This window comes from Globicephala melas, chromosome 4 (assembly GCF_963455315.2).
Source record: "Globicephala melas chromosome 4, mGloMel1.2, whole genome shotgun sequence".
Classification (NCBI taxonomy): domain Eukaryota; kingdom Metazoa; phylum Chordata; class Mammalia; order Artiodactyla; family Delphinidae; genus Globicephala; species Globicephala melas.
The window spans coordinates 5,545,718-5,558,534 of record NC_083317.1 but is presented as its reverse complement, the minus strand read 5'-3'; the positions used below and the strand labels follow the sequence as shown (position 1 = coordinate 5,558,534).

The 12,817-nt window shown below is 44.0% G+C and overlaps 1 protein-coding gene across 1 annotated transcript in view; it reads left to right on the top strand.

Annotated features, from left to right (window-relative positions):
• The window catches only part of PCP4 (Purkinje cell protein 4), a 55,844-nt gene that overhangs the window by 17,888 nt on the left and 25,139 nt on the right, over positions 1 to 12,817 (top strand). The window contains exon 2 of the mRNA XM_030835402.2: positions 8,715 to 8,766. Within this exon, the coding sequence (XP_030691262.1) occupies positions 8,715 to 8,766 (52 nt within the window). The remainder of the gene's footprint in view (positions 1 to 8,714; positions 8,767 to 12,817) is intronic.

Here is a 12,817-nt window from a genome sequence, read left to right as displayed (position 1 = left end):
ACACAATTCAACAAATAACACTGCAAATGTGGTGGTGCCTTCCACCCAATTTCAAAGACCATTTGGAACCTTCCATGCCTTTCATTTTCAAGGAGAATTGACAGCAACACATGTCATCGTGACTCTTTGTTGAGCTAAGTTGAATAAATGAAGCAAAGTGATTTTATTGGCATATTTGAGGTACGTGGATTTGAAAATTTAGAGGTATTTACTGCAAATGAATTTAATAGGACATGAACTCATCCCACGATGAACTCATAGGACTCATCATCGCATCTATGAAATTAGAGGATCCCATACAGAAGCCGTTACATAGCAACTATTCTTTAAATTGCAACCTTTACCTGTTGTGAAATTGTATGGGTGGTATATGCCATTTGTATAAAACGGAGGCTATATTTATGCATGTCCACACAGAAAAAAATGGGAAGCAAATACTCTGGAATATTTCAAGGAAGATTACCTAGATTAACTCTGAATAGTTGGATTATAAGTAGTTTTTTGCTTTCCTCCTTGTGTGTTTATTTTCCAAAATTTTCTTTTCTTGGAAAAGAAGATGGGCACAGAGGCGATTTTTAAGGGTAGAAAATACTAATTTAAAATATATGGCTATAGGATAAAGTATAAAGCAAATTTCAATAAGGCAAACCACCAATCCCTAAAAATGAGGGATCTTTTTACCATAAAGGTCAGGATGAAAATGCTAGAAGCTGAATACAGTATTTAAGGCGGAATTATTTGTCTTTCAGAGGTGAAAGCAGGGGGCGGAAGAATTAGGAGGAATAATGAAGGTTAATGCGTTTGTCATGCAAGATCCTGTCATTTTCTTTTTAACCAACTTTTTGGCTTTCTTTGAAACCCTGCAGCTGAAGTTCTCTTCTGAAATTGGTTTCTACACCTTTAGGGATTAAATTAGTGGATTTTTTTAATACTCAGTTTTTGGAATGTTACCAGGAGAAATATAGATGATTTTAAAATACTGGTGGCAAGAAATTAAATCAATTCTGTCCTTATCACAAAATGCTGGCAGAAAAGACTCTTCTGCTCTTCAGACAGATTCAGGGCCTTTGATTTGGAAGGGGCCTTTCATGGTGTGCCTTTGAAGTCACTGAGAAGCCACTGGTTTAATGACTGTGGTGGCTCTGAGCACCATCAGCTACCTGCTGGCTGACCCAGCTGTTTATCTTATTTCACTGCACGATCGCTGTGATTTCGCATCTGTGTCCATTTAAAATCTGATATTTCATCTAAGACACTCACGATCTTTTGTCAATAAAACATTATATGTAATGCCGTAGAAACACGCCTTAATATAATACCATAGGAACATGCCTTTTTTGTTTCTTTATAAACACAGTGATCAAAAGACACCTCAGAAGGGTGGGCTGAGATCTTTGGGGCTGGTTCTGCATCTTGTCATCTCTCCTGTGAAGGATATTGACCCTGGTAAGAATATGCAGTATCTGAGCCATCACGGTCCCTGTGTCCCTTCTACGCCAGACATGCAGAGAGGTGTTTTTCCTCTTATTTATGACCCATCTGAGGCTCTGCTTGTCACGATGCTGCCATTTCAGGGGCTCCAGGATCCCTGAACCCATTAGCAGTCTGAATATCAGGATGCAACAGCACAAAAGGAAAACAGTGCCACACAGAAAAATAACTTCAGAGGAAATGCATCATCGGGGGATAGACGGTGTGAAGTAGCACTTGCTAAACAAGAGCTTCCAAGCCACCCTGAGGATGGGATGGACTTTTCTTTCCCTCTTTTGCCAAATCTCTGCAACTCCTTGGTAGACAGAGTCCAGCAGAGGCCAGATGTTGGGGACAGAGGGGAAAAGGTTAAAAGATGCCTTGAAACATGTATTTTCCTTTCCCTTGATACAGAGATGCCATCCACTTGATATTGCCCAATAAATAGTGCCTCTACTGGAAAACTCCTTCACTGATGGACAGATGGGGAGAGCACACTTGGTGCATGTCAGGTCCCTACCTGTGACAGCAGAAGCCAGAGGTTAGCATCTTTCCTTCTCAGGAGGGAACAGAGACTCGATAAGGGATTTCCCCAGCCATGCCCAGCTGGTGGGGTCGCTGGGACTCATGGTCCTCCACAAGATGTGGAACCCCCCTTGCCCTCACCCACCCCAGTGTGAGTTGGGGACCCTTTTCCGTGCCCCTGATCTTGGTCATCTTTGGTCAAGCTCTTACCCACCATATGAGATGGTTGGTTTAGTCTCTGTCCCTCTAGGTTGTGAGCCAAGCAAAGTCAGAGGACGTTCTCTTCTCCTGGGGATCCTCAGGGCCCGGCCCAGTGCCTGCCTCATAGAAGGAAAAGTAAATTGTTAGTCCAGGAGCGCGTCACCCCCGGGTTGCTTCCGGGCCTCTGTCTGATGCTAAATCCGTGACCTTCACTGCCCATGGTTTTGTGCATTGGCGAATGTACCTAATTTTGATAATCTGCTTTTGAAAAGAATCTTTCATTTCTTAGCCTGGGAAACACCAGAGTCCTCTAACTGGGGAATTTTCCTAATGCAGCCCCAGTGACAGGCTGACCCCAGGACTCTGAGAAGCCCATTCACTTCCCTCCCCTGATGGCTGGATAACAGGACTGAGAAGAAATGCCTCTGTGAGCCAAAGGCTTCTGTGGGTCCCTCTGTCCTTTGTCCCCTGTGGACCTGGCTCCATGAGGGTTGTCGTCTTTTCTCCAGTGTTGTCAAAGCAAATGCATGCCTAGGGAGAGCTCGTTCCAGAATTTTGTGGCACAATGGGCGAGTTGCTTGGGAAGATGGAGGAAGAAGGGGTGGAGACTTGGGGGGACCCTGGGGATGAACGGGGACCCTTACTGCTTCAGAAGGCACTTCGTTCCCCAACTCTAAGGGGCCTTTGGAACTGGTCACCCTCTAGTCACATTGCACCAAATTAAGCAACCAGCCAAGTTCTAGAGTGAAGACAGGTTTATCCACTTAATAGGTATAGATTCAGAAAATATTCTTGGACTGTCCGTTGTGCCCCAAATTTCACCTGCTGGAATTCATTTCATATTTCATTCTTTCCAACCTTCTAGAATGAAAAATAAATATCTTTTCATGGGAACTTGTGTCTTATCCTAAAGATGAAAACAATATATACTGGCTGAATGATTTCCCAAGTAGACATAATCTGTCCAGGGTTCTGAGTTTGCATTAATGAGGAAGCAGGTTTTTGTGATTCCGTGTCCTGTGCGACATATGACTGGCATACCCAGTTTTATGGGTATCAATGGCAAAGTATGAAAGATGAGACCCTCCATGGCAGTATTCTAGAAATCGTATAATAAAAACCCACAGGGCTTCCCTGGTGGCGCAGCGGTTGAGAGTCCGCCTGCCGATGCAGGGGACGCGGGTTCATGCCCCGGTCCGGGAAGATCCCACATGCCTCAGAGTGGCTGGGCCTGTGAACCGTGGCCGCTGAGCCTGTGCGTCCGGAGCCTGTGCTCCGCAACGGGAGAGGCCACAACAGTGAGAGGCCCGCGTACCGCAAAAAAACCCCAAAAAAACAAAACCCACAGAATGACAGCACAGATTCATGACTCACAGTCATAGCCCGTGAGAAAGCTGCGGATGAAAAGTTTCTAAGGCCGTATTAGAACAATTTTCTAAATCCTTGAGATGACTTGACTTCTTGAATCTTTTACTTGCTTTGGGGAAACATGTGGCCAGTCCATGGTAGCGCTGCACAGGAGCCTGAGGGAACTTCAGTGGTACGAGCTACCCGTCTTTGTGTACAATGTTGCTATTTTGTTTATGACTTTTTGCAGTACTTTTGACTTTCTAAAATATTGCATTAAGATATTATTTGCCTTTTTTCAGCTTTATTGAAGTATAATGGACAAATGAAATTGTAACATACTGAAAGTGTACAACCGGATAATTTGACATATATGTATGTTATGAAAAGATTCCCACCATCGAGTTAATTTCCACATCCATCATCTCACATATTTACCTTTCTGGTTTTTTTTGGTGAGAGCTCTTAAGTTTCACACTCTTGGCAAATTTCAATTTTATAACAGAGTGCTATCAACGACAGTCAGCGTGGTATGCATTGGACACTCAGACCTTCCTCATAACTCGGTTTGTACCCTTTTACCCGCGTCTCCTGTTTCCCCCGCCCAGCCCCTGGCAGCCACCATCCTTCTCGCAGCTCCTATGACCCCCAACCCCAGACTGCACATATAAGTGATCCCAGACAGCGTTTGTCCTGATTAATGCGTTTCTTGGGGCCCTCTTAAATTCTGTGCCCAAGGCGAATGCCTCTCTCTCCTAACCCACTGGTGATACTCCAAGAACTCAGGTTTTGTGATAGATTTCACAAGGAAGAGTAGAGGACTGAGAGGTGACAGCACATGGAGGCTTGGGATGGACACACAGCAGGCTTGTGTTTGAGACTGTCTGTGATGGGCAGGACGCCAGCATGCTTCCTATTCAAGCCGGCATCGTTGAGACAAGTATTCCTGATATGTTCACGGCCTCTACGTGTAGCACCAAAGGGGTCAGACACAGTGTAATGTCCACTCTGAGCTCAAAGTATAGGAGGAAATAGATCTGAAGACGCCTACGTGCCGGAAAATAGGCGTGGCCTCTTCCACTAGTGAAGTATCTAATATGAAAGGACCGTCCGTGACTGCAACTTGGTGGAAAAGAGCCACCCAGCCAAATTGATATGTGAGTGAGGCACCTCTCTCGTGTCACTTGAGGCCCCTGTGGGTGGCCGGCTGGCGTGGGCTCCGCAGACTTCAGGCAGGTCTGAAGTGACAACGTGTCACCTCCTGCCCACACCGTGCGTCCCCACCTCCTTCCCCAGGGCGTCCTCCTTTTTCCCGAGCAGATGCCAGGTTGGAGACGCGGCCCAGACTAGAAGCATCAGGAATTAAGTTCTGTGGCGCATGTCTTGGGTCAGTGCAAGATGGGAGCTGGTGGATCCCGGGACACAGTTCAAGCATTGCCGGAGGGCGCAGGCTCGGGGTGTGGGTGCGCTTGGCGGTGCCAGAGGGATGACGAGTCCTCGCGTGGGCTGTCTGGGCCCCACTCCCCCACTCCCACCTCATTACTGGCACCTCCCTCCCCAGCTGAGTTGTAGCACAAACGGCTCTTGCCTCAGGCTCTGCTTTCTGAGAAACCAGACTGACCAAACTAAGACATGTTCCTTGTTATTTTCCTGTAGCCTTTGGTGCAAGGGGGCTGTCAGGAAAAATGACTTCAAAAGTCATACTTGTCATGATTTAAAAGCATGATTTAAAATCATACTTTTTTTTTTTTTTTTCGGTACGCGGGCCTCTCACTGTTGTGGCCTCTCCTGTTGCAGAGCACAGGCTCCGGACGCGCAGGCTCAGCGGCCATGGCTCACGGGCCCAGCCGCTCCGCGGCATGTGGGATCTTCCTGGACCGGGGCACGAACCCGTGTCCCCTGCATCGGCAGGCGGACTCTCAACCACTGTGCCACCAGGGAAGCCCTGGGCTCCTTTTAATTGGGGTTTTTATTAGACTCTGTAATGCTATCCTTGTATTAGTTAACATCACCGAGGAAGGAAACCTCCCTCCCGAGACCCGTGGGAGTTGCCAGGTGAGGGTTTAAGGGCTGAGGACCCAGAGAAGACCTCTCCCGACCGTTGTTCTGCCTTATTCCCTCACATCACCTCACAACCGCTCTGCAGACACCCCAGCATCATGCAAGCCTCCAGCTTGTGCTGCAGAAGAAGGCGACTCCGATGCTGTGTGTGATGTTAACTTCTTGGGCCGTGTCCTTAGATGGGGACCTAGCATTTCCTGATGGTGAAATGGGCGCGAGATAGAAGGAGGGGGTTTTAATGGTGATGCATTTTCTCTTAAGTTATTTTTCTCTGTGGTGCTGTCTTCTTTCCCTCCATGTGGAAATCTCCCCACCTGCTGGGGTGGGGCCTCAGGAGGATATTGGGGGAGGCACAGGCTCAGTGGTTCCCAGGGCAACTCTGGAGCCAGTGCTTCTGGGTTGGAGCTCAGGCTTTGCCACCTCCCTGCTGTGTGACCTTGAGCAAGTCCTCTGTGCCGGGGGATACGATGTGTAGGGTGATGCTGATGAGGACAGTGGTGCTACCTACCTGGTTAGGGATGCCGTCAGAATTCACTGATGCCCAGGACCACTTGGGGCATGTCTGGCTTTAGCACCTCAACATCCAGCCTGACTCAGACCCTCTCCAGGTACAGATTCAAGGGAATTTCAGCCACCTCACCTGGTGATAAAAAAAAAATCACGTGTGTTGACTGCTGTAGACCCCAGGAACAGGAGAGCTATTGGATGTTCCCCCACTGCTCTCAGCCTTGCCTTAAAAATGTCTCCAGGTCTCAAAGAATTCTGAAATGAGGTGCTTTCAAAGACTACTTTTTTTTGTCAGGATCATTTTCTGATCCGAGACACCATCTCCTTATGACATCTATCAGCTTCATTTTACCTTCATCATATAAGACCTGACCCAAAACCCCTATCATAGAAATCCTTAAAAATGAACCCCTCTTCTCCCCTGTGCACACTTCATCTTGGTGTTCTTTAGGTTTCTAAAAGGTGATCTTTTATGGAACGAAGTATTCACAACATTTGAAAAATGTCAGTGTTTAAGGCATTTAAAGACAGTGGGGCTGGGTGTGCACCTATTTTGTACTTCTATGCCATTGAATTTGACTTTATTCAACTCTAAAACCCTGTCCTTTTATTCCGTGGAATTCACTTTGTTTTCTGAGTTGTCTATGAATTACGTGAGGAAGGCTGGAGGGGTTAAACCCTGGAGCGGTTCAGCCCCCAGGGGTGGCTGCTGTGCCTCTAGCTTGATCTTTCACGATGGTGATCAGATTTCCATAGAGCAGCGAACTTACCAGCTTTGTGTTTAAAAAGAGGAGACAGAATAAGTACAGGCAAGAAGAAAGTGGCATTTTTACTTGCAAATCGACTGTATTTAAGAAAGGTGTAATTTGGTTTAAATCAAGATGATGTGTATTACAGGTTGAGATTTTAGATAATGATGCCATGACGTGGGGAGCTCAATGGAGTTTATTGACGATCAGTTGATGCTTGGCCAGATGCAGCCTTCTTCCTCCGCGGGAACATGGGCAGGTCTGGATTCTGAAAATTCAAGAACTTTCAAGTGAAATATGAAGAAAGAACCCACACTTATCTAGCCTTTCCTTTCACTTCCTGCCAGAGAAAGGTGGTTTTTCTTCGCAGGACAAGGCAGAGCACCCCCGTGACCCCGTGAACTCCCCCGTGGGTGGGAGTTTGAGCTTCTTGTTGACTGAGATGGGGTGTGTGTGTGGAGCGCGCGCGTGTGTGTGTGTGTGTGCACACGCGTGTGCGGCATGTGTGTGGTGGGGTTGGAAATAAACGGGAGGCTTGGCTTTGCCTCTCTCTCGAGTTATCAAATGTACCAGGTAATAAGCGTACACAGGGATGGTTAATTTTGTTCACATAAGTCTATATCATTCATTCACCCTGTTTATTTACACTAATCAGAACTTGAAAGCAAGATTTTCCCAGATGATCCGGCTTCTGTTAATCAAGTGTTGGCCAAGGACCTGGGAATTTCTCATGACAACCCTGAGCAATATTGGGAACTGATGATTTTTTTTTAATATTGTTTTTAGGCTGAAGTCTTGGACCCAAATATAAATTTTAAGGGCACACTTATCCCTGGTGGAAGTCATCTATATTGATTTTCTCCTTGGTCAGCGCCTTGCCTCTCTTTCCATGATCCCATCAGATAGTTACATAACGATGACAATTCCTGAAACACACTGACCTTGGCAAGGAAGTCCAGTCTCCAGTGGTAACTTCCATCCAATTAGCTACATGACCTTGGACAAATCAGGCTCCCTGCCTGGCCTCATTTTCTTCACCTGAAATTTAGAGACTTTACAATCACTTTATTTTTTTTTCAACTCAAAGCATATTTTCTGATAATGACCAGAAAATTGGATTAATGAAATACTTCTCTCTCTAAGGACTCGAACAATTCCAAACATCATGTTAATTAAAGACAGTCGCTGGGTAAGCCTCAAGGAAACATGCTTATACGTTTGCATATAGAATACAGTGCACATAGCTCCCCAGACCACATATCCAGAGAATCATGCCCAAAGATTCAAGACTAACCATAATATATTCATACTTTTGGTCGACCTGGTAAAATGAAAACACACAGCTGTTATCAACTGTTATAAACACGGACAGAAAAATAACTCAACAATAGAAGAAACTCTATTGACATAAGATTTTTTAGTTGATTCCAATTTATTTGAAGATGAGGCATTGAACATAGTGATTGGAACAAAACGATAGCAGTGTAATCGTTGACAAAAGGGACAGCTCTGATCTCGCGGCTGGCACAAACTCTTGGCTGTTTCCCTCATATTTTTGATGCTGTTCTGATCATCAACAGTCTCCTCTCTGGTTTCCTTGTGACTAGTGACTAGTGAACTGCATGCATAGAGCAGTGGATCTGGTCCAGTGGGGTGGTGGTCTGTGAGGTTCCGGTACATCCTTTCATGGGCTGATCTTTTCCTGGTCTCACGAGCATCATGCTTTAACCATCTGAGCTAAAGTAACATAGAACTTGATATAATGCAAGAGGTATTTGAAGCAATAAGAGAGACGAAAATAATCCTGAAAGTGTCTGATAACAATTTCTTTCTTTTTTTTTATAATGCCTTTAGCGACAAGGAGCTGGGGCAACCAATGGAAAAGACAAGACATCTGGTGAAAATGGTAAGACCTCATGAATAGTCCAACTACTTACTTTTTTCCCGTCTGTAGCCTTGGGCATATGGCAGGTGCGGATCATAGCTTCCATCCTGATTGGCTACTCTGTACGTCTGCACTTTGGTTTGGAGTGGATTTTAGCAACTCCAAGTAAGCACCGTGGTCTGGTTTTACAAAGAAAACTGAGCTAAATGCAGTGATGAGAACACTTTCCCTCCCAAAGGAGGACTCCCATTTTGGGCAACATGGTTACAATGCAAATATCGTTCTCTGTTTTCTTCATTAGGGTTGGTGAGAATCGTCCGAGTTGTTGTGAGGATAAAATGAGATCAAATGAGGGAAGCGCTTTGAAAACTGTGAAGGGCTCAACTTCACAGGAAAGGAGGGTTAAAACTCGCTTCTCTCTCCCTCGTACACAGAGCGCGATGCTGGACCGGGGGAGGTCCTGGCTCAGTGTCACCGCAGGGATTCACCAGCAGATAACAATAACTGGCAGAGACCAGAGCATTTGCCTCCTTGATTCCAGTCTCCACCTCAGCCTTAAATTATAGGAATGATCATTACATTTTATGGATGGGGAAACAGACTGGGAGCAGAAGAGCTGGGATATGGCCAGGAATGGGAAGAGTGTGGACTTGGAAAGAGACAGAGCTGGGAGGAAGCCCAGCTCCCCAGCTTTAGCGGTTGTGATAGAGGGTGACTGGTCATAATGAAAAATCGCCAAGTAAGTGCCGAGGGTTAGTTATGGTTCTGGTGGGGTTAGGTTCTGGGTGTTCCTACTTTTTCTTAGTTACAAAATGAACACACTTTTTATGGAAAACTACTCCTGCTTCCTGCTGGATGGAATTTAGACTGGTGTCCCTCCAATTGTGGATAATGCCAATCTCAAAAACCAGCTGTAAAAATTCCTTAGAGCCCTGAAAACAACCTAGGATCCTCAGTCATGAGCCTGAGTGCGGCCTGAACAAGACTAAGGTACTAGAACCTTTCTCTGTGGTGCGCTCATCTGGGGCCTTGCTGACTCAGCTGCCTGTTTGGCACCATCGTACTGGACAGGGTCTGTGTGGTGGTGACCGCTGGGATGAAATGGTCACTATATTAATAAGCAGAGGGATTGTGCCCAAGAATGTCCTGATCAGACCTGGGGGATTGAGGAGGGTGGGGGAGGAAATAAATTCTTTCATAAGCCTTTCATGATGCCCACGGCGTTTCTCATCTTCTCTGTGTGGGCTGTGGTGGGGGTGGGTTATTAACAAGGAGGTCAGGAAGCAGAGAGGAGCAAAATGAGAGCTGCTCAAACAGAGAAGGAAGGACGGCCACACGGGTGCTACCCGGTTTGCTGGGTTCACAGATTCATATCCGTCTCATCATTGGAGTTCACAGCCATGGGATCTGCCAACCTTGGAATCATTGAATTTAGAGTCAAAAGGCTTCTCAGAGATGCCCTTGCGCAGCAGTTCTCAAACATTTTCCTCTCACAACTTCTTTCCGTTCTTAAAAATTCTTAAAGACCCCTAAGAGCTTCCATTTTTGTTGGCTATATCTATTGATGGTTCCCACATTAGAAATTAAAATGGAGAAATTGTTAAAGGTTTACTTATTCATTCATTAAAAATAAAGTGACAAACCTATGACACGTTAACATAAATAACATTTAAAAAATAAAAAGTGATGATATTTTCCAAGATAGAAAATAAAAATTTAGTGGAAGAGTTTTGTATTTTTGCAAATCGCTTTCATGTCTGGCTTCATGGAAGATGGCTGCTTCTCCATGCAATCTGTTGTAATATCACGTGTTGTGTAGCCTCTAGAAAATTCTATGAGAATTTTCTATGTGCACCTATGAGCAGATGAAAATTTAAAAAGCTACTAATACCTTAGTACCATTAAAAAATAATTTTGCTTTTGTGGGTTCCCTCAAAGCAAGGAAATGCCCCCAGGGTACCTCATCCACACTTTGAGAACTGCTGCTCTAGGTAGCTCCCAGGTCATACAGGAGTTATGGAGTCTGAGATCAAGCAGAGAGGTGACCAAGGCAAGACTAGGTCCTTTGTGCTTGATACATCAGCAGCGCTGTTTTCCCCTGGCATCCACGGGTCCTTCAAAGCAAGTCTACATGCTCTGCTTTGCACCAGAGGGAATTACCAGCTGTTATAGAAGACACTACCTTCTGCTATTCTAAGGCATGAAATTTCCTTCAGATAAAAATTGATCCACTCTAGTGAAAATTGCGTGTGCCTTTTCTGGAGGTATAAAAGTTGATAGAAAGAAAAATATTCAAGGTGCTATAGATAAAACTTTTCTTTATGTAATTCTAGATATTGGAGGATATTCATTTTTGAATAGAAAAAGTTAGAGATTATTTGATAGCTATAAAATAAAGGTGCTGTATACATTCAAATTGTTATTAACATGTTCTGTCTTAATTTCAGATAAAACTGCTCATGTGTGATATACGTACATGGTATTTTATTATAATATTAAGTTTGTGCTTTTGCCTCTAAAGATGGACAAAGACAAAAGTCAGTAACAACCCAACAAAGATTGGGGTAAAGATTTCTAGAAATGGTCTAAAATATGTTTTCCTAAAAATCTAAGTTGTGTAATTCCTTATTCTTAAATTCATAATATGAGACGATCATCTTGGAATTTCTGTTTTAACCTAATATTACATTCCATTGAAATTCAGATTATTTTACTCTGTCATCACGGGTATCTAGAGAGATCTTTTATCTAATGTATATTTCCTATTAATACAAATGAAGCTGCCTACACATGTGGAAGGAACAGGGACCCATGAGAGCAGAAATATAAGGCGTAGACTATCAAAATGTTATAAGGTGGGGATAGTAGTCAATTCATTGTAAAATGAACATCCCTCAATTTTGTTAGTTGACTACAAGCCAAAGTGTTCTTATTTCAAATATTATGAATTTATTTGAGATCTGTAACACAAAGCAATGAAGGCTATGGTAGTGAATTATGGATGACTTGAAATTCTAAATTGGATCAGAGAAGACACAAGTCGGCTACATTAAAACCCCAGCGGGATCTAAAGTCTTGGGCTCTGCTGAAATTTTATTATATTGAGTATTATCTCAAAAGAGCCATTGGCTGGGGATCTGGATTCTTTTAAGATTTATTTTTGTGTCGCTGTTGTTGTTGCCACGGTATTTGACATATATCCACCCCGTACTATCCAGAACAACCCTGAAATTGTCCTTATTCTCCAGGACACCAACTTCTGGATACACAACCCAGCAAATCCGGATGTTCCTCATCTCACCTGCAGCGTGAAGACGTTTTTTTTTTTTCAGAAATATTAGGGTTGTATTATGTTTTAATTTAAAAAATAAATTCATTAGGATCTTGTTGGTTCAGGGATTTTCATTCCTATATGAACAAAGTACCCTTATGATTTGAGTAGTTTAGGCTAAGGACTTAGTTTGGTTCTAGATATAATGCCCTACTTGAGTGAAACAACAGTTCAGACCTCCAGTTACCGTTCATCTGCTACATTAAATTCAAACATGTTTATAAATACAGACACTACCATCTGAATCTAGATTATTCACCAGTCGTCACCAGTTTGGACACAGTCAAAAGATCTTTTTGTAAGACAATAATTTCACTGGATCTCTTGATTTATATCTTGATAGTCATCTTTCAGAGAGACTCTAAGAGTTAAATTCCTTTATTGACCTACAAAAATAGGAAAATACTGGAAGTAGAGTGGTTGCTGGGAGACTTCCAATCCGAAGGAAAGATTATAAGTAATAAACTTCTGGTGGAGCTTACTTTCAGAGCTTGGAGGCTTACCGAAGCTAAATTGAATTTCTAAAACTGGAATGGAACTGTGATATATTTGTTTCCAAAAGTCTGTCTTTGGAGGTGAGAGGCATGTGGACATACCTGAGTTTGATAAGAGAATCCCCCCACCCCACCCAATCCAGGCTGTAGGTAAATGCCCAGAAGGAATGTATCGTTCTGAAATACCATGGGGCTCACCGCCATTGTAGTTTCTTTGAGATGTGAGTAGCCGAGCAAAAACTCAGCC